Source organism: Squalius cephalus (assembly GCF_949319135.1).
Source record: "Squalius cephalus genome assembly, chromosome: 7".
Lineage (NCBI taxonomy): Eukaryota > Metazoa > Chordata > Actinopteri > Cypriniformes > Leuciscidae > Squalius > Squalius cephalus.
The window spans coordinates 24,221,357-24,249,315 of NC_137128.1; the positions used below are offsets into that span (position 1 = coordinate 24,221,357).

Sequence of the window (27,959 nt, forward strand, 5' to 3'; positions counted from 1 at the left end):
TGTGAAAAGGGATGTTTAGTCAGCAACAGAATTTCCCCCTTTTCCGTCTCCAGTAAACCTGTTTTGAGTATTCATTTCAGTCAGCATCTACAACAGTGTTTGCTATAAGTTTCCACTATTCTGTTATATCTAATAAAGTGAAAAATATATAGCCTATTCTATATTTAGAATACACATTTGGGCACTTTCATTTTCCATGAGCAGAACTCTTCTGGGGGGAATGGTTCATCAAACAGGAATGCCTTGTTGCTCCATCCCTGAGGCACAGCACGCAGAGGGACTCAACAACAACAACATCAACAACTGTGCTGAAGATGCAGGGCAAGACTAACTTCTCCATTATGGCTCTACAAGAAGACTCAGTTTTACCGTTGGAGTGATTTGGGTTTATTTTGTTTGGTTAAGTCTGAAAATAGATCTGATTTAGGCTAAAGTTTAGGGCAAGAATTCAGGACATTGAGGACGACAGGGCAGCCCTAGCTAAATATACAACATTCATTCATTCATTCATTCATTCATTCATTCATTCAGCAATAGTGTCATTGTTCGGACAGTACCAACCACCCCCTCCTGGTCTAACACATTTGCCTGAAGCTCATTTGCTATCATGGAGAGAAAAAAAGTTGGATGTCTCGCTCCATCTAGTGGTTCCTCTATGCAATGAAGTTCATTTAGGATAGATATAAAATTACACTGGACTACTGCATAGAAGAGAAAGCACTTACTGAGTGAATATGGAGAATAGAGAGAGAGAAGGTCACTTAAACCCTGCGTTTATCCCCGTGTCCGGCTGTGTTCACCTCATGCACACGCTCCATGGCCAGTTCAAAATGGGTCTTTCATAACGGAAAGGGTAAGTCTGATCATGCATTATGTTGATTTTTTTCATAGTCACCAAAAAGAAGGACTGCAAGAAAAAATGAAATTGCAAAAGAAAGTGAATGAATGACTTCCGACACATAAAATGATAAAGACAGCATGACCAATAGCATTTTTTTTCTGATTATTTGGCTGTTACGTGTTTTACTCATAGGCTACTGTAGCCTACATGTTCAGTGCACTTACACACTCACATTATTCTCTGTATTTGTGTCCTCCTCTTTAGCTTGCTTCTTTATTTGTCATATAAACCTGGCATTGTTTATTATGAATATTGTTGGCTCCTTGGTTTTGTTCTTCTTTTGTAAGTTGCTTTAGATAAAAGCATCTGCTAGATGCATAAATGTAAATGAGAGACAATCAAAATTCAAATCTGACAAGGTCATGCCGGCTTGACTTCCTCCTACTATCCATTACCAAAAGCACTGAAGCTTGATGACTTTTTCAAGGGTACGAGGACAAAACAAGGGAGTGGTCCTGTCCCAGTGGACCAGAACAATGCCACATTGATCACACGCATTGATTTCCAGCTGTTTCACTTCGATCGCTGTCCATACTGCAGACATGTATAGCCGGAGTACCATACACACTCCCCTCAGCCAGGATAGAAGTTTGTGTGTGTGCAGCACAAACCCAACACACAATCAGCTGTTTCTTTTGGGACGCCAGGATCTCTGCGACTCGAATGCATTTCAAACTGCACAAAAGCCACTCGTGGCTCTATAAATCACGGATGGAGAAATCTGAGACGTGTCGGAGTCGGCTGACCTCTTGATGTCTGTGTCAGCACATATGCAAATGCTTATTTATGCCGGGGGATTTGGCAGTGGAGAGGTACTGCGGCAGCTCAGGTGATGACTGGGGCTTTTATGTTCGCAACCGGTCTGGAGTAAGAAACATTTTGTTTTGTTAAAGAGACGGGTGATTAATGTGTGTTGGGCTGGGGTTTTGCTGAACGTTCTCTCTCTCTCTCTCTCTCTCTCTCTCTAGGGCTCAGCAGGCATGGAGCTTCTCAGCCTGCAGGTGCTGGTGGTTGTAACATGGAGCTTCCTGGGCTTCCAGTGGCTGTTCCATAGAGGTAGCCCTTGGGTGTCTCAGCATCTCTCCAAAGGCTTCCTCAGACTCAGCCCTACACAAAGGACGGAGTGGAACTCCAGGTGTCAGATTTTATCTTCTAAAAGCATGTGTTTTTATATAGCAAGTTTGACTAAAGTTGGAAGGTCTCTCTTTTTCTCAAAGGGCCGTCTCAACAGTGCACGCCCTGGTTGTGGGACTTTTCTGTCTTTACATATATATCTTTGATGAACCTATCCAGAAAGATCCAGTCTGGTGAGGATTTATAGATGCAATCCATTACAAATGTGGTGACACAACTTCTTATGCAACATTGTTTCTGTCCAAACTGTACAGTCTGAACTTGAACACTCAAAGTGTGAAATACACCAACCTCAAATAATCTGTGATTACAGGGGAGATGCCACACTGGTGAAACTAAATGTGGCCATTACCTCAGGCTACCTCATCTCTGGTGAGTGAAGGGTTAATGATGTGATTAATATCATTTAAAAATAAAGTGAAAAGAAACGTATTTAGTACTTTCATATTTTTTTATATTATTTTAACAAATGTTTTACTTTTTTGAAATATTTTTCACTTAATTAATAATAGCCTACATTATATTTGTAAAAATTACTTTTTACTTTGAAAAATATATATTTTTAGGAATAATGATTAATATTACATTAATGTATTTAAGATGTATGGAAAATGTTTCTATTGATGTTACTCTCACAAAGAACACTCTGTTCCTCTTCAGATCTCCTGCTCATGTTTACTTCATGGGAGTCAATTGGAGAGAAATACTTTGTCATACATCATTTTGCTGCTCTCTATGCGTATTACTATGTGCTGGTAAGTTGTGTTTCTAGCTGGTCTGATTTCTAGCTGGTCAAACTTCCTCAGGATTTCCAAGGTCATTTTGTGCTTTTTCTTCTTCTGTAGAGTCAAGGGATATTGCCTTACTTTGCTAATTTCCGTCTGCTCTCAGAATTCTCCACCCCCTTTGTCAACCAGCGGTGAGTAATATGTAAAAAATAGATGTAAAACCATACAATGAAGCTAATTTTCTAAATTGCATTTTTTTTTTATGTCTTCCAGTTGGTTTTTTCACATGTTGGGCTACCACAAACTTTCTAAACCGAGTTTGGTTAATGGTGTTGCCATGGCATTTGCATTCTTCTTGGTGAGGATCGCAGTCATTCCAGGCTACTACAGCCATATGTACTCGGTCTTTGGCACAGATGACTTCTACAAGTTACCTCTGGGAGGCCGCAGTGCCTGGGTTATTTCTAGCGTGTCTTTGGATGTTATGAACATCATGTGGATGCGCAGAATCATCCGTGGATGTCTCAAAGTCCTTCACTCAGCCTGGTCGAGAAAAGCAGGAACTGAGATGGAAACCAGAAAGACAGACTGACATGACATGGAGATACAAACAGAAACTGAATACATCAGCACACAAACCGCCCTTCTTGTATCATGTCCTATGCTGGAGTACATATGGTTGTATTACTCCCTGCTGCTGTAATGCCGTGACAGCAGTTTTGAGTTTCAAACCGACAAATCAAGAGCTTAGAAAGCCAGTCATTGTATTAATAATGACTTACATGATGTGATCTTCAAATATGGACTCAACTGGAGGAATTAAATCACAAACGCTCTTTCAGTTTTAAAAAAATCAGGTGATTAAGTGGCATGAGTCTGATCAAATGTACAATCAGGACAATAGTTGTGGTTGCACTATTTATTATAAAGCTGCTATTAAGATCAACCAACTTGCCTTTATGAATGCAATCAACAAAGCGACAGCACATCTTAACTTCCACAAGGATTCAGTGTGTGCCTGTAGACCACGATAAACAACTTTTTGACTATGGATAAGGTTATATATAGAGAGAGAAATATAATGACATTATGAATGTATAGTGAAATGTGGGTTAAATGTATAGGTGAAAGTTCCTGGTTTCGCAGGATTTGCATGTCTGCATATAATTATTGCATATATGGAGAGTATTATGTATGTATGGAATGTAAAAAATATCAGGTGGCACAATGTTATATAATATATGTGTTTCATGATGCAGCCATGTATAAGCTTTTTGTAGTATGTGGCTTGTCGGTTGGATTTGGAATAATGACGATTATAATATGTAAGCTTCAATAAGATAAGGCTTTTCAGGTTATTTATCATTATTTAGTTCACCGTTAGGTAGGCCTACGCGGTTAAACATCAGCAATGATATGACTCTTGAAAAAGGTATGATGAGTATGAGCTATTCCAACTGGAATGAATTTCTACAAATACTGTGATGTCAAATGTCAGTCATGTAATGGACTGGATGTGTGTTTCTGTGGTGTGACAATGAATAAACTGCTCAGTTTTACACTTTACAGTGTGTGGTCACATGAGTACATTAAGCCAATTTTGTAATGTTAGTTATTACAAAAATGCAATACAGAAACATGCAGCGTTGCTCGTGTTTTGCTTGTTACTCTCAAAATCTCAAATCTTTTAAGTAAGCTAATAATTCTTGTTCACTTCCATCCACTGGGACTGACTAGTTCAACTGAGCTCCTCTCTTTTAAAACTCCAGCAAAAGTAATGTGTTTCAGTCATAAACAACGTAGTGTTTTTAACAAATCAGTTTACTGAATGATTCACTTATAGCACTCAATCAGTCACTTGTTTCACGGGCATAATGATATAACCTCCAGAAAGACTAACTGAATTAATCTTTTAGTGATTGGATTTTACAAAATCTGAGATCCACAACTTACCACAACAAAAAAAAAAAAAAAAAAATATGAAATGCTCTTTTGAAATGCTGTCCTGCAGGAAACAATTGATGGAATTGATGGTTCAGAATATTCAATGAGTAAAATAATATTATAAAAATTATTATTACCATTTTAAATTAAATTAAATTAGATCGTCATTTCAAAAAAAAAAAAAAAAATACAAACTCCAATCCTCTAGGGGGCAGTATGCATCTGGATGCCCATGCGTGCCACACACACGGCGTGATTACCCAGAGCATCTTGGGATATGAGGCATATTTCTGGTGAACGACATTGACAGTAGAGGTGTCAGGTAAGTGTTACTGTTATATAGCGGTTAGTAATTTATCAGAGATATCTTGCGCATGTAGTTTTAACACAGTGCAATTTGAACAATACGAGCATTTAATACCGCCATCTGGACAGACTAGTACATGCTTTTATCTTATGCTTGTGTAACTTGCATACCGTTCTATATAAGTGAGGAGTCTTGTATAACATTTGTTGCACAACTTCCCAAAAGCATAAGTTTATAGTAAATTCTGCAGATATCAATAACATTTGATCTTGAAGTCCACGGACTGGGATAGAGAAAGAAAGGAAGACACGTGTGTACAGATTTCCAATGTTTATTCATAGTGACACAGCATCCAATCAGATGTAGGCTACAGTTTGACAACTATAAGGCAAAAACACTTTATATCTCTTCTTAATTTCTAATGTAGATATTCCCCAGTGTACTTTGGCTTGATATGTGGGAATACTAGTATTGTATGTTGTTTCTATCATAATAATATTAATAAAAATTATAAAACAAAGATGAAGTCTCCGATTCACAAAACCCTGCATGTAACTTATCATGCAAGAACACAATAGTTGAGTTCAGATGTTAGATTTAAAGTATTTTATGCGCTTAATATGATTTTATGCATGCTTGTACTGTATATATAGCCTAACTGTAGTAATACTAATTTGCTAAATGTAAAGCCACTCAAAACGTACTGTGTTATTTTGTCTTTTTTGTCTGTGAAGCTGATGGGATACACTATGTCCAGCCCTACAGGCACCGTGAAGGCAGAGGGCATCATGGTGCCACCAAAGGGCTGTCCGATGCATCAAGATGTTATTAAAAGTGAGAAGGATACTCCAGTGCTTCAATAATTATAATAATCAGTTATCTAGAAAAATCCAGTTTTTTTTTTTTCCATGTACAGCAGGGCTGCAGCAACTAAAAATGATTTTCTTAATCGATTAATTTGTCCATTATATACTCGACTAATCGGAAGAAAAAAAATATAACAAAGACTCCTTATTTAAAAATAATAATTGTAATTAATAAGTTGAAGGCAATGAAAACAATATAGCAAACGTATCTAGGCTCTAGGCTGTGCCATAAATTATGTGCATGATTATCATCCACCAGTCACGTCACTTTAATAATACGTTTCTATGACAAAACGCATTCGAACGTTATTATTATTTTTAATTTTGCTTTAACTTCTACCTTAAAAAAAGGGTAAACAATCATTTGTTTTGTGTGTTTAGAACGTAGTTTGAATTTTAACCCTTTTTTCCATGCACAGCGCACAGACAATAAATCAGTAATTAAATTTGCTGTAGATTATTTTCATTATCGATTATGATCGATTTTATTGATCAGTTGTTGCAGCCCTTATATACAGAATATACAGATTTAATCTAAAAAAAGATGTTCTCCTCAGTTTTCATTCTTAACATCCCAACAGGTACTCCTCCGCCAGAATGTCCAATGCATCAGGTGTCTGCACCTGCTAGCGATCAGCTAGAGAAAGCTCCTGATGTACCAACACATCAGGCCAGGGCTTATGAATTTGTAGAGTGCCCTATGAGAGCTGCTGACAGGGCTAAACCCGCAATGTCTGACATTAACCCAGCAAACATGGTACTTTGCCCCTCTGAAATTGGTTACCTGGATGTTTAGATGTACTGAGACTCCTTTCTACCATTCAGCCTTATTTCCTTTCTGTTCTCTATAGATGCCACCACCTAACCAGCAACCTTCACCTGATCAACCGTTTCCCCTGTCTGTTAAAAGAGAGGAATCTAACATCCCTCGTGGTGGATCTGAGCAGAACTGGGTTTATCCCTCAGAGCAGATGTTCTGGAATGCCATGCTGAGAAAAGGGTGAGTTCCTGATGGAGAAAAAGCGATGTACATCTAATTAGCATCATCACCTTCATTGCTTATGACTCAAACTTTCACCAGATGGCACTGGAACAAAGATGATATCAAAGAAAAAGATATGACAAACATCATCAGGATTCACAACCAGAATAATGAGCAAGCCTGGCAGGAAATCCTGAGATGGGAAAAGCTCCATTCCAAGTAGGTGACACGTTAAAGGCAGCTGTGTGTCCTCAGATGTCACCGAGTAGATGATTCCTGATGTTCTGCTGTTGTTCTCCACAGAGAATGCCCATGTGGACCTTCTCTTCTAAGGTTTGGTGGCAAAGCAAAAGACTTTTCACCCAGAGCCAGATTTCGCCACTGGATGGGGTAAGTGATGGTATCCCTTAACACAGGGTTTTTCTCAGTGAGTAGAAAAACACATTTATAATATATTTTAGGATGCAAATCCCTCTGATAAAGATGATCATATTTGGGGGGCTGTGGCATCAAAATCATTGTCAGATATAATAAGGTGCTTTTGGTCCTCTGTGTTGTAGGCATGAGCTACCGTTTGACAGGCATGACTGGATTATTGACCGGTGTGGAAAAGATGTCAGATATGTGATAGACTACTACGATGGAGGCCAAGTGTCTAAGCATACTATCCTTGACGTGCGTCCTGCCTTCGATTCCTTAGGAGCTGTTTGGGACCGTATGAAAGTGGCCTGGTGGCGTTGGACCTCCACATGAATATTCTCCACACTGAGTCTTGTGTGATCTATAGGATTTAAAGGAACTCATATTTATTAACTAATTATTTTATTTTTTTGCAAAACGAATCAGATTGACCTTCTTATTTTCCTTTCATGGATTTGTTGATGTGCATATTTTCAAGACTTCGTCCAATGATATGTGTGAAGAATGCTACAGTGTCACTGTGTGGTGTTGCAGACATACGGTATCATACATTGTACTTTGTTACTGTAATTAAAGAGGAAATAGCAAAACAAAAGTTTTAGCAGTCTCAACAAGGCATTCTGGCATGCAAACATCCTGTTTTATTTGAAAATATCCACAATGTTAACCATCCAGAGTGACTAAATCCAGCGACTGTGTAAATACTCTGATACATACTTTTTAGTTTTTCGGCATTTATTGCTGTTTTCTTGCTTATCAATTGTATTTATTTCTGCCATAAAGTCAGTTGTTAAGGAATCTATAATAATGTTCATTAAAATGCTCTCTTGCTGTGTTTTTTTATCTGCTACTAACATGATGTTCAAAACAAAATTTGAATTTGAAATAAATATTTCAATCTACAGAACAGATATCAAATACTTTGTTTGGGTGCTGTTAAACAAGAGCTCATCATTTATAGGCATACTGGTTTTTGGTGTCATTTTCTTTACATATTATCATTTGTTTTTGAGGATTTTAGGGATTGCAATACAATAAAATGATCCAGTAACAAGTATTTTTTTTAACAGTTTTAATATTTCAATCTATGTTGAAAATTATAACACGTTGTCAGTCGGAACTGGTGTTCTGTTATAGTGTTTCTACACGGAATATGACCGTGTAGATCAATAACAAACCGGTCATGTAACCGTTGGCAATCTACACACGTTAATTCATAATGTGGCATTTCGCTCGAATGCAAACATGTCAAAAGAAGCGTTTGATGAAATGTCAGTTTTATCCGCCATATACTGCGAGCAGGGCGAATTCGAGCTGTTAGAAGAGTCACGTGAGTTCTTCTGAATGCATTTTAGTATTCTTACTGTAATTACCCGTGTGTGTTTTTTGTTTTTTTATTGAACATAAAATGTAATGACCATGGTTACCCCTGTTTCCACCAAATACCATAGTTACTACAGGGTGTTAATATTGTTTTTGCAGTAAAGCTGTGGTTACTTATTATAATATTTATTATTAAAATAATACTGAAAGATTTAGAAAGCCAGGCTCTGATACAGTTTGAAAGAGATCCACATTCATTATTATAATGGATTAACAGAAGCAATAATAACTGTTGTAGCTATAGTCTTTGATAGGAAGTAAGTTTGCACCATGAATTTTGAATCTAGTTATATGGGATTAGAACTGTTTGTTTTTGATAAATAGATCATGATCCACAAAATAAATGTTAAACATTTGACAAATTCATCAATAAATAGAATGAGATACAGAATTATATGTGTTTCACAAAAATGAATTAAATTCACAAAGCATAAAAATAAAATGAGATAAAAAAAAAATTAATTAAATGATCTCCACCCACTTTCTATTCAAGCCAATCAGATAATGGGTACATTGCACTGATTGTAGCACAATCCAAAAATTGTTAAATATTTTTTATTTGCTAATCTCATTTTATTTATTTGTATTGTAAATTTGTATAACATTTATGTTGTGGATCTCATTCTATTTATCTGTGAATAAATGTAATTTTTGTTAATCTCTTTACATTTATTTGTGGATCATTATCTATTTATCTGAACATACAAATTCTATGAATACAACATAATTGTATTCCTGTTGCAATTTCATTTTTAAATGCAGCTGAGAGGGGAATCGTGTACCGCATACACACACTGACAGAGAGGGACAACGAGAAGACCCCGCTAGGCCTTATTTTCCACATCTCTCCCAACTACCCCCGCACTCCTCCAGATATCAGCATCAGTTCCAGCCACTTATCGAGGAAAGAGTGTCATGACCTGAGACAGCAATTACTGGACACAGCACGATCACTTCCACCAGAGCCCATGATCCATGGCTTAATGCTATGGCTTCAGGAAAACTTCTCTGACTTGACCAAAACATCAAGCTGCCATTCAGCAGAGGTCAGAGCAGAAACGACTAAAGAAACATGGACCGCTTTACTACATTTAGATCACATGAGATCCAAAGCAAAATACATAAAACTGATTGAAAAATGGGCTTCAGAGCTGTGTCTCACTGGAAGACTCTTTACGGGCAAACCGATATTGATTCTGCTGCAAGGAACAAAGGAAAATATTAAAGTATGACTCCAAAATCATATAGTATGATCATTTATTGTCATTTTCCCAGACATTTGATTCAATAACATATACACGCATTAATACCACAGCCATCACTAAATGTTCTGGACATCTTTAAAGCATATACTTTACTGACTTTTCCTTTCCTGATTCCTGACTAACTGTAGAGTTTTTATTGGATTTGGTTTGTGTCATTTGTGTATGCATTCTTGTGACGTAATAATATACATTCTAAACTGACTCTCTATAGGAATACATGCACCTTCAGAAGACTGTAAAAGTTGATGTTGATTCTTCAGGGAAACGCTGCAAAGAAAAGATGATGAGCGTCCTTTGTGAGATTCCACAACCAGAGGAGAGGAGAATGTAAGCATACACAATGCATACACTTTTGTGTGATATATTGTTAACTATATATATACTTCACTGGCCATTTTTAAATTTGACAACTGGCTTTTTCATTATTTAGGATGTCTACATTTGAAGTGAAAGACGTTTTATCACTTGATGACCTCAAAAGGGAGTTTGATCTTGTTGGACTAACTGAGCTTTATGACCAGTTTGTGCCCTCACTCATCTGACAGGACAGCTGCTGTGTAACACACACTCTCTCCACTGGGTGGAGCCGTACTCAACAACTCTTGATGGATTCCCATAATAAAACTCGTCATGTCATTTTATTTAATAGCTTATAATGCAAAATATGCTGTCTTATAATATTCCCAGTTAAACTGTTTATAACTATATGTCAGTCCCAGGTCTGAAATACAGGACATGTATCCTTACGGAGTTGGACTGGTAAAAATGTTCATAAATTGCAGGAAATTGTAAACACAAGATCAAAACAACATCAAAATAAAAAAAGGGTGGTAAAACTATTTACTGTTGTCATCCCTGAATTTTATGTACATAATTCATTTAAACTTAAATTATATTAACCCTTTTATGCATGAATAATGATAACCACAGTCAGAGTTTTTTTACTCTCATGGCATGAAAAACCTGATTCATACTTGTTCAGAAATTCATACAAGTTGGACTTAGCGTGTCTTTTGATATCAGAACATGAGGATTTGATCAAAGATCTGGTGGAGGTACAACTCTGTAGAAAATGCTCATGCTCCCTCCAGTCTACCAGAGTACGTCGATTATACTTGATTATGTTCAAAATGTACAAATTTAGCTCTTCTCTCTTGAAAAACAGACTGAAATCTACATTGATCTATTGATGTTTCCAGACTGTGGAAAAATTAGCGATCAGGTGTTTTCAAATCTCATCTGAAATGTGCAGTGTTGGGAGTAACACATTAAAGCGTTACATTACATTACATCAGGGGTGGGGAACGTTGATCCTGGAGGGCCATTGTCCTGCAGAGTTTAGCTCCAACCCTGAATAAAACATTTGGCTGCCTGCAACTTCAGTAATCCTGAAGACATTGATTAGCTTCAGGTGTGTTTGATTAGGGTTGGAGCTAAACTCTGCAGGACAATGGCCCTCCAGGATCAACGTTCCCCACCCCTGCATTACATAATCAGATTACTTTTTGATGTTACAAGTAAAGTAACATTACAAATAACATGCATTATGTAAACAGATTACTTTTTAAGTTTCGAGTTCAGTAACATTACAATTAACATGCATTATGTAATCAATTACTTTTTTAATGTTACGAGTAACAGTAAAGTAACACATTACAAATAACTTTCATTATGTAATCGGATTACTTTTTGATGTTACGAGTAAAGTAACACATTACAAATAACTTTCATTATGTAATCAGATTACTTTTTGATGTTACGAGTAAAGTAACACATTACAAGTAACATTCATTATGTAATCGGATTACTTTTCTGATGTTGCGAGTAAAGTAACACATTTCAAGTAACATTCATTATGTAATCAGATTACTTTTTTAATGTTACGAGTAAAGTAACATTACAAGTAACATTCATTATGTAATCGGATTACTTTTTTGATGTTACGAGTAAAGTAACAAATTACTAGTAACATGCATTACGTAATCAGATTACTTTTTGATGTTACGAGTAAAGTAACACATTACAAGTAACATTCATTATGTAATCGGATTACTTTTTTGATGTTACGAGTAAAGTAACAAATTACTAGTAACATGCATTACGTAATCAGATTACATTTTGATGTTACGAGTAAAGTAACACATTACAAGTAACATTCATTATGTAATCAGATTACTTTTTTGATGTTACGAGTAAAGTAACACATTACTAGTAACATGCATTACGTAATCAGATTACATTTTGATGTTACGAGAAAAGTAACACATTACAAGTAACATGCATTATGTAATCAGATTACTATTTGGATGTAACTGCAAATTACAATCTAATAACATAATTACATTTATTTACAGCTAAAAAATGACTGCAAAAGTATTTTCAAGAACAACAGTCACAGTAATAATATGAATTGTAGCTGAAATATAGCTAGTGATCCAAGTTAGTGGACAGATGATTAATCAGAATTTCCTCCCAATCTAAAATCAATACATGGAAAGTTTAACAATGATATGACATGAAAGGGTTAAACTGACTTAAAAGAAATGTGCATGAATTTAGTAAAAACAGCACTCAAGCTGCATGCATTTTAGAAGTTTGTAGCAGGTGCTTTGTTTGACTTGAAGTGGTGCTGCGCAGAAGTCACGTCAAACAAACCTACTGTCAAACCTGATCATGTTCTCCAGTATGATTTCAGATAAGATTTTCAATGGAAGAACAACTTACCATCTGTACAAAGGGTCACATGATCAACGTCACACAACACATTTACTTCTTTGATTAGTGACGCACAAATCTTAAATATTTATAATTCATTAGTCATAATGTTTTTATTATATTATTTTTAAATCTCATATTTTCAATGTCGTCTCAAACTTTTGGTCCCCAAAGTGGGAGTGTACCCAAATGTAGCTGCATCCGGAATCACATACTGCCCTAGGCTACAATAAAGTAGGTGGAAAACAGTATGTGACAATAGAAGAATGTCCAAATTCACAGTAGCCTACTCATAAAAGATTAGGCAAAAAGCCGAATGACCTACTACTTCCGGCGAGATTCTGAAGTGTGCATAAGATGGACATTTTAATATCCCATGCGGCCACGGGAGAGCATTTTTGAATGCCAGTGTAGTAGGCTAGGTCACATGACAACATAGCGAATGTAGTACGTCCAGATTACATTCATACTACACACACACATACTATATACAACATACTTTTTCAGCAGTTGTGAAGTAATTGCTTATTCAAAATATGCCAGAATATGCGATTTCTGACGGAGCCATAGCTGAGATTTGAATCGTAATGGCACAGTTAAAGCTCTAGGGGGCAAAAACAAGCCGTAGTTCCTGCTTCAGTTTATTTAGGGAAAAATTAATGACCTTATCTGCTACACGCTACAAGAACAAACACTGTACAAAGTTTTCCTCTTAATGATGAGAATAGAACTCAGTGTGTTTCTTTAAAACAATTAAAACAAAGTAAATCTTTGTTGAGCGGTTGATGTGAAGATGCTCTTTAAATTAAACTTGTAAATTGAATTTGGCACACTCACTGACCTTACAGACAGCTTTTGCACTTCAAACAAATTAAGACTCTTCTTTTAATTTATGAGTAGTTTTCTACAGGTAGAAATAACAAGCTCTCTATTTTATAAGAGATTGGTTTTTGAACATCAACTTTAATTAGGCAAAAGGTAGGAATGGATTCTGTTTTTAGCTCTGTGTTTCATACTCCCACATACACACGTTGTATATAGCTGGCTGTCATATTATGTTTACCTTATGCACATTGTGCAGACAGCTGCTGCCTAGGTGGGTCCAGGAGCAATTGACATGAAATTTCTTTTTTTAAACATAATTAACAAGGCTTAATGAAAATCACCTCCTCGCCCTTTACAATGATCCACTCTGAACTATAAATTCACCTTGCCTGACCTTTTCCCTGACATGTTCTTACAAAACAACACTGCTTGTTAAATGTCATCCACTCAGTGGCATTTACTTGTATAAAACAGGGCTTTGATCCAGAGGAGAAGCGTTTCCTACCTTTACTAGGCCACGAGGCCACTCTCGGCGACCCCGTGCGCCTGCTACCTGTTGAACATTTTAATTACGGCCCATTAAAACGTACAAAGGTTAGATTGAACTTAAAATTTATTGCCCAAATGACATTTTAGTTTGGCAAATTAACGCTATACATCTATGACATTTGTTCCTTGCTTTTCCTGATCCAACTAAAAGCGGTGATCTGGAATTCCATCCGACAGCTGGAGATTGGCTAAATCAATGCAGAAGCACGACTGAGACGAACCGCCGCGGCCCACCGTGTCCAACTCTATCCAGGTCGATGCGACTCTGGCACAAGAATGCCCTCGACAGCCAGATCTGTTGTCACCCGAACCTTACGATTAGCCTCAGTCTGAAGGATCATGCAAGTTTAATTCCAAACGAAATGTAATCACAGCAACAGATAAGGGTCACTCCTCACCATACAGCATGCTTTCATTTATTGTCAAGTCACCTTTTATAGTAGCACCAATAGTGCTTTATACAATACAGATAGTTTCAAAGCAGCTTTACAGTGATAACAGAAAAGGATGCATTGCATTTCGGCTGTTGTTCAGCTGAAGTCAGTTCAGTGTTGATTCAGTTCCGTTATAAAGATCATCAACTATTAAATTAGTTCAATTCGACTATATAAAGCAGCTCTGCGGTAGTGATTTCATCATCCAGCTCAGTTCTCATCAAATAGTGTCAGTGCAGTCAGATCAATAATATTGTTGAATAGTAAGTGTCCCTTAAGCAAGCCAGAGGCAAAAAGGAACCCATACTCCATCCGTGACAGAATGGAGACAATCCCCTGTGTAGATACGGTCTCTGCTTACATTCAGGGCTGAGTTCTGGTCGGGTCTAGTTGCAGGTCCGCCATCTGATCTGGATACAGCCCGGATCCAACTGACTAAAATATTAGGATAAAATAATGGATATTGGATCAAATATTAAACATTTTAAAGGAATGGAAATAATATAGTTTTCTTTCATAATAATAGCCTATTATAATTAAGTAAATCACTTGTAGTTATTAAAACAAATTTTTTTTCAATTTGAGCAAATTATATTTATTTATGTCCTCAGGTGCTACATATGAAACTTTTAACACCAAAAACTGACAATATACTCCAGGTGTTTCTTCGTTGTTTTCTTTCATTTTTCCTCCCAAACAAAGGTTTTCTTGGGAACATTGTTTTATGTTGTAGGCCTACTAGATATTTAACAAAAGTCTGGTCCTAAATGATGTCATTCTCCAGGAAGTGACATCAATCTTGATGGGGAGGAAAACAACAGCACAAACATGAGTGAGTATTGACAATGTTTTGTTATATCTGCTGTTTTTTTCTGAGTTCTACAAGTATTCCACCCTGTTACATCAACCGAAAGTGGTGGTAGCAATTTTTCAAAAGAAGTTTTGAAGATATCAAAATCAACTTCTGTAAGCTAACTTCCAGCCCCTCAATGAACAATGACTCATTTTAGCTTTGTACTTTTCTTACAGTTGTGTACATAGCCTAATTAAGTTATAATCAGTAATTTTAAGTGCCTGAACTTGACCAGAGCATATTTTTGTTGTTCTCCTTTTATAGCAATACTTGTACGTTTTTCAAGTAACAGAACTGAAACGGTAGGCTACTGTGTAGCCTGACAAAAATGACCCGTAAGCTATAAAGTAGACATTATAAAAGACAGCTAAATAGATGAGGCTTAGTAAAATTCTTATGTGGATAATCATTTTGGACTCATGTTAATGCTCTGATCCCGTCTGGTTGCAGAGGTGCACATCTGTCTTTAGCTGTGGATTCTCCATTATTGAGCTCATATTCCCAATTATCATAATAGCTGAGATGCACGGGCTTGTTTGCATGCAGAGACACACTCCTGAATAATGTGGCGCGTGAATGCAAGCCCCATTTTTAATTAAACTGGAGTACTGAGGATGTTTTTTTAGGTGAGAGATAAACCTGCTGTTAATTAAGTAAAAAAAAAAAAAAAAAAAAAGAGAGAGAAGACAGAAATGAGAATCTCGGATGTGGAGCGAACACACAGGGAGGCTAAACGCAGGGTAATTTGAGGAATAGCTGGTGTCTGGGCAATTGTAATTAGTTTGGGCTGGGTTAAGACATTTGGGTAAATATTGAAATGTTGAATGTATCGAGAGAAATCATTATTTCATAACATGTTATTTTGTTTTGTGTTTTTGCTGTAGACCGTTTTCTTATTGCTCTAAGACGGTGATACAGGTGGAAATTGTCAATTAATAGTTGTGAGCTTGTGTGAGGCGTTGCTGAACAGCAGAGGGCGCTGTTGTGCCGTTGATCGCACGCAGATCTCTCGAGCGTGATTTGTCTCAGTCAGTGTAACAGGCATTTTTGACATGGTGACAGACAGCTGGATTATGTTTAACACTCCGGAAGTTCAAATGAAATAAAATTCCTGCTAAGTCTTTAAACGTGTGCGACCATACACAAGTCCTGTGACCGCCAGTTCGAGCCAGATAAATGTGTAAAATCCTAATGGTAGCCTACATGTGTCAGTCAGGTTGTGATTTTTGTGCTTATGTCTGCGGCTTCTTCTCTCTCCATGTCTCTCTGCTCTTGTGATTCACTGCTAACCTTCTCAAATGCAGTGACGTGTGTTGAAATCACAGAGTCCTGACAAGCCATGCAGTGGAGACTCCAGATGGGCCCCGAGCAAACGTCTCCTTTGGGCTCTGGTGGCGTACCTATGTCTGTGTGCAGGGAATTCAATTAAATCCTTAAATCTCTCCCTCTTCCTGGAAGGTAGACTTGAGGACAAGTGACCTGACAGGGCTGATGTCAGTAGAGAACCTCTGTCACTGGCTGGCGAAATTTCATTTGATTGAAAACTGCTTGTTAGGTAGGTTTTCATTGTACAAGTTTATTGTGAATCTGACATAACTTGTTGAACCACTGTAATGTGTTTGACTGAAAGGTCTGTGCTCTTTACTTGTATTTTAGCAGGGTTTTTTTTCTGTTCAAACCAACTTTAATTGCGTGGCAGTCGTGTGGAGCATCCTGGGGTTAAGAGCCTCGCTCAAGGTCACAGTGGAGATCAGAATAGCCTTTCTGTCAATAATTCTTCAGTTCAAAGGTCACCTGTACTTGTTAAATCTGCAAGAATTAGTCACATTTGACCAGACCTTTGATATTTCTCCCATTTATATATGTACTGTGACCAATACGCTATTTAATTTTTTGATCTTTTTTTACATGCCATTTAATGGCTGGTTTATCAGAGAAAAGGTAACAAAATGATGGTCTAGATGTGAAAAAACTACATTTAAATATAATAATAAGAAAGGTTTCTTGAGCACCAAATCATCATATTATAATGAATTCGGAAGTATTATGTGACATTATATTTGAATAAAATTAAAATCAAAATTTGTATTATTTTAAAATAAAAACTTTTCTTAAATTGTAATGAAATGACATAATATTAATCAAATAAATTCAGCCTTAATGAGCATATGAGACTTTCCGCCCCCAAAAAACATTAAAAAAATATTTTAAAAACAATGTAAACACTGCATTTCTGATGAACCATGACTTCTGGAAACTGTTTATAAGTCAGCCAATCAAATGGAAATTGCAGGCTTTCAGATATGTTCGCCAGTTTTGTGTGTAACAAGCATCAGATGGTCAGTAGACAGGCTGTGGTGGTGTGTACGGTCTCATACTATAATATACCTGAAACTATTTACTATTTACTACACTATTTACCCTCCATCTGTCCAACTGTGCTGTACACAAATATCCGGCCATTTAGAGGAGTGTCCTTCTTCTAACACTGATGAGGATCTGGATGCTCTGTTGGACAGTGCAGATGGTCACATCTGATGCCTGTGGCTCTCTACACATCATGTCTGCTGGGTGATTATAGGCATTACGGCGGAGGTCAAAGCCAGGATGAGCTCCCGAAGAGGCCCAGGTTAAAAAAGTGCATGCTCTTTGGGGCTTCCACTCAATTGAGACTTGAGGTGAAATAAGGCGGAGCCCCAGAGCTACAACCACCTATTACGTAATTGCCATGGAACAATGATAATTCAAAGGTGTTTACCAGTCGGAGTGAACATTTCCAGTTTCAAGCTCCCAAAGCAAACTTCGTTTTGGCCTGATTTTGTTTGAAATGACGTCACACCAGTTCGTTCTTCAAGTATATTGGGGCCTTTTGCGTATGAGTTAAGCCGAACCCACAGTATTTCAAAATATACTGATTTGATAGTGTGCGCAAACACAGGCGCTTAACACGTGCACTAGAAAGTTTAATCCTCATCCAGTGCACTATTTCTCTCCAGAAGTCATCACAGATAAAAAAATGTCATTGTACTCGTTTAAACTACCGTTGCATTTTTTTTAATCCCCTCACACAAAGCGCTCGTGGACATCTATTGTTGGCGCCGCCTCCAGTAGTTTGTTATTGTTGTTCTGTCTCATCAGTTTCGTTTTCGACTGTGAAACAATGGGCCTGGGCAGTGTTGCCACCTTGTGGACAAACTATTTAGAGCAAAAACACCTGTGTTACCCTTGTCGGCATTGGTCGGTGCCTGGTTTCGCTGACCGAACATGTTCCATTGATGTTTGTCAGGTCAAGGAAGTGTCTGAGAAGTGACGTGTTGTAATCTGGTGATTGTCGCCATTGGTCAGCGTCTGTCGGCGCAGTGTGAATTAACTTTAAAGCCGCCTATCCACTGCACACGACATTTAGACACTGTCGGATTTCGCCCCCTGGCACGCACTTGTAATGAACTTTCATTATGATCTTGCACCGCAAGATGAGTAAACTGTGTCAGAAATCTTCTCCGTTAAGGTGCATCTCTTGCACTAAACAGTCATACTCGAGCTAGATAGTGTTTTGCCCACACTGGCTTGCAATATTTCTTTAAGCGTCTCCAGTAAAGGAATGCAAAAGCCTTTATCCTACGTACTTTAACCATGGTGGAACGAATAAATGAATGCAAACAATGCATATAGGACAAATAACCACCAATAAGTTGAGTGAAAATACGGTGCCAGATAATATATATATATATATATTTTTTAAATAATTGTTCTCATTTATCAAGCATCAAGTGTTTCTGATAAAGTTAAACCAAAGGTATTAATAATTCTCACACCGATCTGATTGGAATACGTCAGATGTATCTCGGCTTGTCAAATTCGTATAGTCGCTCGAGTTCATAATTTTTATGCATTGAAAGCTCAAATCAAATCTGAAAATTCCGCATCTGCAGATGGTTGGCACCCTATGAAGACCCTGTGTAACTCTCCATCGGCTGTCATTTGTCGTGTGCAGTGGAAAGGCGGCTTAAAGGGTTAGTTCACACAAAAATGAAATCTCTGTCTTTAATTACTCACCCTCATGTCGTACCAGACCTTTGTTCATCTTCCGGACACAAATTAAGATACTTTTCATGAAATCCGAGAGCTTTCTTATCCCCCAACCCCCATAGACTGCAACATTACAACCACTTTCAAGGCCCAGAAAGGTAGTTAAAATAGTCCATGTGACTACAGCGGTTCAACCGTAATGTTATGAAGTGAAAATAATACTTTTTGTGTGCAATCCCCCCCCCCCCCCCCCCCCAAAAAAAACGACTTTATTCAACAATTTCTTCTCTTCCATGTCAGTCTCTTGGCGCTGTTCATGTTGTAGACACACTGCAGCCCTTCCGGGTTCTACTTCCGAACGCCGGCTCAGTATTGGACGGATCCAGTGTCAGCATCACACGCATGTCATTGCGCTCAGGTAAACAGCGTTAGAGTCGTTATTTTAGTTTTTTTTTTTCATGGACTATTTTAACGATGTCTTTACTACCTTTCTGGGCCTTCAAATTGGTAACAATGTTGCTGCAATGTGGGGGGTCAGAAAGCTCTCTGATTTCATAAAAAATATCTTCATTTGTGTTCCGAAGTGAGTAATTAATGACAGAAATTTCATTTTTGGGTGAACTAACACTTTAAGAGCTCACAGGGTTGTGGTAACAGCAAGTGCGCGGTTATAGCGATGTGCATTTCCTACTCGTGAGCGGTGATGATGACTGAGCCTGACCTTCTCTCCATGTTCTTCTGATGAGACTGAGCATCATCGATGTGCGCAGACACATTTCCAAACAGAGCTTTCCCCTCCACGTCTCCACGCACAGGTCGGCGTACGCGTCTCACAATAGCATCATTAAATCAGACGGCTTTAGTTTACTAGTGCGGCATTCTCCTAAAATGCTGTTTGTTAGCTCTGCATGGTGTGCGGGGGATGGTGTGAAAGTTTTCCTTCTGCCAAGTGCAAATAGGCAGTTTTGTCCGATATTTTCTGTTGGCAGGGTGTAAACAAAAAGCCGATCCACGCTCCACAAGTTGTTAGGGGTGAGCGCCGGAAGTTTGTAGTTTTGTAAAATGTCATCCTCCGGCTTGGAAACAATTTGGGGAAAATTATGCTGGCTGCGGCTGACTCATCCTGCTGGAAAACAAGTGAGAAAACATATTTGCCGATGCCCTTGAAGATGACGATGTGTGCTGCCTAATTGCTGGGAAGAGGATAATTGAGCCACCTGCCAGCTTAATGGCACATTTTCACATGTGTCACCTCATCTCTTTGAGATGCTCAAATACACACAAATTTGTCAGCATGCTGAAATTGCATAGCAGGCAGAACTTAAATAACTGCATACTGTGATCAGAAACAATTACTTTTCGTTCCTGTGCCAGGGTCATTGTGGGAATGCGACGACTTTGATTCCTTTCTATCTGGCAGAATTCTGTGGGTTGGATTTAACGCCCCATCAGACTGGAATACGCCCTGCCCCGCAAATGATTAACACTAACAAACTCCTCAAATCATTATTGTTTCATTATCATCATAAACAGCTTTCACTTCACTTGAGGCTTGGACAAGATTGAGCCACATCCAACACAGATGCAACTGACATGTGGAATTTACACTTTTCTGTAAAGTCTATTTAAACGGTTGTGAAAGCTGTAGCTTATTATTATTTCAAATACTTGGAAACATGTTCAAATTATATAAAGCTAAAATCTTTTTAGGAGTAAGGAAAGTGACATTATTTTTTAAGAGCCCTCCACTGTAGTTCATTACGATTTGAGATTTGAACCTTTGGGGAAAAGAAACTGTTGACTTTTTGAATAAGACCACTTTCTCCATAGAGAGTGTAATATATTAAATGCAAATACCACATGAAGGTGACTCACTGAGAGTAAATTTCACAGGTGGCAAATTAAAGAAAAAACACACCATTCTCATATTTTCCCACAACGCCTTTTATGAAATAACGCTCTCAAAACTTTTCTCTCATACAACTTTTAATTTGGCTTGGATGCTTGAACTCACTTCCATGACTGAATTATGTGATGCCACTGCAAGTACGGCAACAATACCATTACAGACATACCTGACAGCTGTTCATTATGTCCAGCCCTTTACAGACAGGCCCAAAACGCAGCGCTTTCGTTGACAGCGTCACACTGTATGCGCGCAATGCAAATATGCTTTTCTCATTACTCATAATGAGTTGGACCCCATGACCTCAGTATCATTTGAATATTGAATATCCCACAACAGACTGCAGTGTCCATTAATGCTGGATCTGGCTCGTACTGTAGGTGACAGAGCGCACATGTAGATTTGAATAACAGATGATCTAAGTGAGGACCAGATGATGCTCTTTCACTTTCTGGTGTGCTCAGGAGTTTTTTTGGCCGACTGGGAGAGACGAATTTGAATCTGAAAACAGGTAGCACAGACGTCTGGAGGCGTTAACCACATGTTTGACTAAAGCGCTGATGCATACCTAAATTTTAATCATCAGCTACAAACATCCCCCTAGATTTAATTCCGCCTTTATAAAGAGAAAACCTAAGTGATTAACTGGTTTATTCAAGGACCATATAAACGAGGTAAATTATGCCAGCAATTGTTTCAAATAAGACTTCTTGTGCACATGATATAGTGACAAATCCTTTTTGTTTGATTGTTTTACAGATTTTACTTGCCGTACTTAAATTCTTAAGAACAAGTAAGGATACTAACGCAGCGATTGAAGGATTATCTGAAAATTAGATGTATTAATTGTGAGATTTGTCATACTGAGAGATAAGACACATTAGCATTTTAAGACCAGTGTCTTTATTATGTAAAATAGTAGATAACTCATTTATCTTCATGTCTTTTTGGTGGATATTAACTGTATTTTTCAAAAACCCAACCTGCATTGATTTGGCAAACTGCTTTTGAGGTTAAAAATGCAACTCAAGTGGAGTGATCTCATGGTTAAGGATCTGGCCTGCTATATCCAGGTTTAGTCTGAAAAAAGGGTGATTTAGGAATAAAACCATTACTGAGATTACAATCCTGCTGTATCTCCATTGTGCCTCTGAGCGAGGCACTTAACCCCAGGTTCCTCCGAGGGGACTGTCCCTGCAATTAGTGTACTGCAAGTTACTTCAGATGAAAGCATCAGCTAAATGGCAAGTGTTTCGGTCTGACCTGGCCATGACTGTCACATAGCCTTCTCCCCCCATTTTCTTTGAAAAGCACCTACAACAATACAAGCTTTCTTTCAACAACACCAATTTGTGGTCAGCTGAGTCGACTTTGTCTGTTTGAAAAGATGTGTTTTTTTCTTCTTTTTTTTTTTTTTTTTACTTCCAAGCACTGGTAATCCTTTAGATAGATAGATAGATAGATAGATAGATAGATAGATAGATAGATAGATAGATAGATAGATAGATAGATAGATAGATAGATAGATAGATAGATAGATTTTTTTGATTGTGGTGATAATATTATAGATGGAGCTGAAAATCAGTTTGAAAACATACTGTAGAATGCAAAAAGGAGCAGCATTTATACATAACTAATTTTAGCAACTAAAAACAATCATTTTTATCATCAAAAACATAATATACGTAGGCTATATATAAGCTTTATTTCAGAACAGGGGTGGTTAAGGATGAGTGAATGTTTCAAAATCTGAAATCTGAGATGAGCCACATTTAACATGAACAGGTTCATCTCACTCTGTTGCCTGCCAGATATACTTGTATCATGTTTTCATTAGCCACTGACCAGCACACCTCCACAACGCAACCCAGCCTAGATGCGAGAGCGAGACACTGATCAGACCAGGAGCACTGTGGGTAATGAAATCTGTGGCTTGAGAGTTAATTAGCTGAGCTGACCCTTAAATCATGTCACCACTAGAACAGTCACATCTCAGAGAGCGCCGTGTTTTGTAACTAAAATTACCGCTGTGCGCAGTGTGCGTTTATTCAAGAGATGCTATACCTGCTCATATTCAGTGTGATTAATCTAAATAAACCACACCCCTAAAATGAATTACTCATAATTAGCCTGAAATGACACCCGAGCATGTACACCAAGTTCGTTTTAGGAAGTCCAACACATTCATTTCAGTATTCAGACATGTTTTATGATATAATGGCTTGTGTGAAATATAATAGCCATTGTTTATGGTTGCATGACGAGATGCTTCTGTCTCCTGATGGGGGGCTGGAGCACTGAATCACACACGCTGTCTCCTTGGGGTACACACAGGATTTTATTCGATCATTCGTTCTTTCTACCTCTTTGTCTTGCGTGAGCTTTACAGTCAAAGTGAGACCCGCTGTAATTATTCCAGTCCATCACAGGTCTGTGATAGCTGATCTTTTTTTATAGGTTTAATATAATTTACAGGCTTTAAAGCACACCCACAGGTGGCATATGTTAGATCTTGACTGTTGCAATCAAGCAGCGTGACATGTTGTGATTTAACAAGCTGTGGGAGGCTTGCGGGGAAAGGAGACAGAGAGGGAAGAAGAAATAAAAATGGATGTGAAAAATGGTGAGAAACGCTCACTGTCAGACACCTTTGAGGAGCCGCTTGTCGGGAACTGTACAGGACTCTGTTGCATCTGTCTTCATGAACATACATTATTTAAACAATAGGTTCATCTTTATTTTGTATGTTTTTCTTATATACTGTCATGTTTTGGTCATTCTGAATAGAGGGGACTGGGGCTAGTTAATTGTCACACATTTTACTTCACTGAATAACCTATTTCTCACGGTGGACTCTTTTAAAGTGAATTTCTGTAACACAAAAATGTAACTCTTGCAGAGGTGGACAAAGTACACAACTACCTTAATTGAATGAAAGTACAGATACTTCTAGTCAAATATTACTCAGTTACAAGTAAAAGTTGTAAAGACCGATTTTTACTTAAGTTAAAGTACAGAAGTACTCGTTTTTAAAAGTACTTAAGTATCAAAAGTAAAAAGTAAATGTCAATGCATCGTTTTATTATTGTTGCATTGTTGTATGTAATCCTTACAGTACCTTATGCCTCTGAATCTATGCCTGCCTACCTACCCTCATATCAATATCAAATTTATTTCTAGAACACAGTTCCAGTAGTGGGAATGTGAGATTGAAAGAGTGCACTCAATAATGTCCACAATGGTTTCGGACACCCAAATGGCTGTTCCCTCAAATAGTGCCCTATTTAAAGTTTTTTGGCTTTTAGTATGAAAATGTTAGCCTTACTGTTATCTATAAGCTAGTGTGCTCCAAAACAATGACAAAATTCGCATTTAGAAAACCAAACCCATCATTGAAAATGAAAATCAGGTTGATGTCAGAATCCAACGTCAGATTGACATTAATCTCCAACGTTGGACAGACGTTGTATTGTGGTTGAAAATAAAAATCGTGTTGACGTCAGAAACCAACATCAGTCAGGTTCTGATGTCAACCCAACTTTCATTTCCAACCAAATGACTCGTGGATGAGTCATGTACGCATGTATGTGTATATATATACACACACACACACATTACAGCCTAAACACAAATAGAAAGAGCATTACATAGCATTCAAGTCAAGTTCCCATTATCTTTATAGCGGATTTAATGTAAATTGTACATAAAACTTTGCTATTTTTAATAAACCTGTATATAAAAATCATTACAAATTTTGGCAAATAATTTTTTAAAAAGCCACATATCCCCCCCAAAACTGCACAACTGTAGAGTAAAACATTAATTAAAAAAAGTGATAAAAAATGTGTCTAAAAACTGACATGATTGTTACAAAATCACACTGTCTGGGGCCTCTGGAGAACTCTGCATAAAGTGCAACTTCTAGCATAAATTTTAAGGTAAAAATAACTGCCATGAAATTATAGTATCTTACTACAATGCAATTAGATAAACTGTTCATTCACTACATCACTTTACCTCTGTCTTTATCCCCTTTTATCCTCTTCTCTTCTTTTTGGCACTGTATCTATCACAGACTATAATGCTAATTTATTATGTGTCATGTAAATTCGCCCATCCGTCACAATCAGGTAACTTTCACCGTCTAGACCTGGCGCGAGCTGCCAGGCCCGTTTCTACAGGGGAGCCTGAGTGTGTAAAGCGCCCTCAAACAAAAGCAATGCTGTCTACATTGGATGCGGTGAGGGACGACGCTACTCAACAAATTACCAACAACTGATTGAGCGCACTCTGTTTCTGACGCACTTCAAGCACTCTTCGACACTTCAAGTGCTGGACCGGAGTCGGGGTAGTATTTCGAATTATTGGTTTTAAAATAGTATTATAAAAAAAAAAAAAAATTCACTCGTTCACTCATTTTGGCACCCCTATGGATGAGTGGCGCCCCTAGCATTTGCCTATTCCGCCTATGCCGCGGGCCGGCCCTGACAGTGAGAGCGCTTCCTTCGGGGGAACCAACCGCCTAGGAACCCTCATTCCTCCCACGCTCCGCAGTAGAGCCTCTGACGGAATGTGCTGGACCATCCACGAGGTGTGTACCAGTCATTTCCTTCGGCGCTCCCCGCGATGAACAGATGTCGATCACTGCATCGGAGGGTGGGTCAGACTTCTCTGCGGATGACGATTGGCGAGTGGGGAAGCCGCCTCTGCCATACACACCATGGTGTTGTTGCAGGTTCATCAGGCCAAGGCACTGAAGGACCTGCACGAGGGTGGTCATGATCCACAAGTTCTCCAAGAACTTTGTGCCGCAACGGACCTCGCGGTTCGTGCAACAAAGGTCACCGCGCGGTCACTGGGTCGTGTGATGTCCACTATGGTGGTCTAGGAACGCCATCTCTGGCTGTGTCTGGCTGACATGAGGGAGGCCGACAAGCACAGGTTCTATAACTCCAGACCGGCCTCTTCGGTGACGTGGTTAAGAAACGCATTTTCGAATGCATCCGTCCCCAAAATTGGTTTGCAGTGATCGACCTGAAGGACGCGTACTTTCATGTCTCAATTCTTCCTCTACACAGGCCGTTTCTGCGCTTTGCGTTCGAGGGTCGAGCATATCAGTACAAGGTCCTGCCCTTCGAGCTGTCCTTGTCTCCCTGTGTCTTCACGAAAGTCACGGAGGGGGCCTTTGTTCCCATGAGAGAACAGGGCATTCGCATCCTCAACTATCTCGACGACTGGCTCATACCAGCACACTCTCGTGATCAGTTATGCGAACACAGGGACCTCGTGCTCAGGCACCTCAGCCAGTTGGGTCTTCAGGTCAACTGGGAAAAGAGCAAACTCTCCCCCGTGCAGAGGATCTCTTTTCTCGGTATGGAGTTGGATTCGGTCACACAGACAGCGCGCCTCACACAGGACTGAACAGCAGTTCAGTCGGTGCTGAACTGCTTGAACACGTTCAAAGGCAGGACGGCGGTCCCACTGAAATTATTTCAGAGGCTCCTGGGGCATATGGCAGCAGCAGCAGCGATAACTCCACTCGGGCTGCTCCATATGAGACCACTTCAGCACTGATTTCACGGCCAAGTCCCGAGATGGGCGTGGCATCACGGCACTCACTGGGTGACAATCACACCGGCGTGCCGCCAGACCTTCAGACCATGGTCAAACCCCTTGTTCCTGCGGGCAGGAGTGCCCTAGGAACAGGTGTCCAGGCATGCTGGTCCGTACGGACAACACTGCGACCGTTGTGTACATCAACCAACAAGGTGGTCTACACTCCCATCGCATGTCGCAACTCGCCCGCCATCTCCTCCTCTGGAGTCAGAAGCATCTGAGGTCGCTTTGCGCCATGTATGTCCCCGGTGTGCTCAACCGTGTGGCCGACGAGCTGTCACGAGCTGTGCTCCTGGGAGAATGGCGACTCCCCAGGCGGTTCAGCTGATCTGGAGAGAGTTCGGGGAGGCTCAGGTAGACCTGTTTGCCTTCTCAGAGACCTCCCACTGCCAGCTGTTTTACTCCCTGACCGAGGAAACACTCGGCACGGACGCACTGGCACACAGCTGGCCCTAGGGCCTCTGCAAATATGCGTTTCCCCCAGTGAGCCTACTTGCACAGACCCTGGGCAAAGTCAGGGAGGACGAGGAGCAGGTCCTTATGGTAGCTCCCTATTGGACCACCCGGACCTGGTTCCCAGAACTCATGCTCCTCGTGACATTCCCTCAGTTACAGACCTGTCTCACCTACAGGCGAGATGGTTAAACCCTCCATACCCTTGTTTTCCAGAGACGTTTCCCTGGTGCTCCGAGCACTCCAGGATGCTTCCTTTGAGCCTTTGCAATCAGCAGACTTAAAGCTTCTCTCCATGAAGACTTTGCTGCTGGTTGCACTGGCCTCTATCAAGAGGGTAGGGGACCTGCAGGCATTTTCGGTCGACGAATCGTGTTCGGGCCGGGTGACAGCCATGTTGTACTGAGACCCCGGCCTGGCTATGTTCCCAAGGTTCCTACCACTCCCTTCAGGGACCAGGTGGTGAACCTACAAGCGCTGCCCCTGGAGGAGGCAGACCCAGCCTTGGCTTTGCTCTGTCCCGTTCGCGCTCTGCGTCTGTACGTAGACAGAACTCAAAGTCTCAGGACCTCAGACTTTGTCTGTTACGGAGGCCAGCAGAAGGGAAAGGCTGTCTCCAAGCAGAGGATGGCCCACTGGACAGTGGATG

The 27,959-nt window shown here is 39.2% G+C and overlaps 3 protein-coding genes and 1 long non-coding RNA gene across 6 annotated transcripts in view; all 4 read left to right on the top strand.

Moving 5' to 3' along the window:
- The first annotated feature begins 678 nt into the window (after positions 1-678).
- Positions 679-4,328, top strand: LOC307161353 (TLC domain-containing protein 4-B). Of its 2 annotated transcripts, none has more exons than XM_079876003.1 (7): positions 679-853; positions 1,870-2,036; positions 2,119-2,208; positions 2,349-2,407; positions 2,696-2,790; positions 2,881-2,954; positions 3,037-4,322. In XM_079876003.1, the coding sequence occupies exons 2-7, from the start codon at positions 1,882-1,884 to the stop codon at positions 3,353-3,355; spliced, it is 792 nt and encodes a 263-aa protein (XP_079732129.1). In that variant the 5' UTR covers positions 679-853; positions 1,870-1,881; the 3' UTR covers positions 3,356-4,322. The 2 variants fall into 2 exon arrangements, with proteins under 2 accessions (XP_079732129.1, XP_079732128.1); XM_079876002.1 differs by lacking the exon at positions 679-853 and adding an exon at positions 1,285-1,730 and having other exon boundaries at positions 3,037-4,328.
- Positions 4,329-4,954: 626 nt separating this feature from the next.
- hccsa.1 (holocytochrome c synthase a) lies at positions 4,955-8,338 on the top strand. Its single transcript, XM_079877225.1, has 7 exons — positions 4,955-5,029; positions 5,749-5,848; positions 6,462-6,637; positions 6,732-6,880; positions 6,962-7,081; positions 7,166-7,252; positions 7,423-8,338. Exons 2-7 carry the CDS (start codon positions 5,752-5,754, stop codon positions 7,613-7,615), a joined length of 822 nt encoding a protein of 273 aa, XP_079733351.1. The 5' UTR covers positions 4,955-5,029; positions 5,749-5,751; the 3' UTR covers positions 7,616-8,338.
- Positions 8,339-8,426: 88 nt separating this feature from the next.
- On the top strand, positions 8,427-10,771 carry rwdd3 (RWD domain containing 3). Of its 2 annotated transcripts, none has more exons than XM_079877448.1 (4): positions 8,427-8,612; positions 9,428-9,891; positions 10,142-10,257; positions 10,361-10,771. In XM_079877448.1, exons 1-4 carry the CDS (start codon positions 8,528-8,530, stop codon positions 10,470-10,472), a joined length of 777 nt encoding a protein of 258 aa, XP_079733574.1. In that variant the 5' UTR covers positions 8,427-8,527; the 3' UTR covers positions 10,473-10,771. The 2 variants fall into 2 exon arrangements, with proteins under 2 accessions (XP_079733574.1, XP_079733575.1); XM_079877449.1 differs by having other exon boundaries at positions 8,431-8,612; positions 9,428-9,711; positions 10,361-10,769.
- A 3,414-nt stretch (positions 10,772-14,185) lies between these two features.
- LOC307162274 overlaps positions 14,186-27,959 on the top strand; it is a 57,432-nt gene continuing 43,658 nt past the window's right edge. Inside the window, exons 1-2 of the long non-coding RNA XR_013821893.1 lie at positions 14,186-14,383; positions 15,238-15,285. This is a non-coding gene — a long non-coding RNA (uncharacterized lncRNA). The remainder of the gene's footprint in view (positions 14,384-15,237; positions 15,286-27,959) is intronic.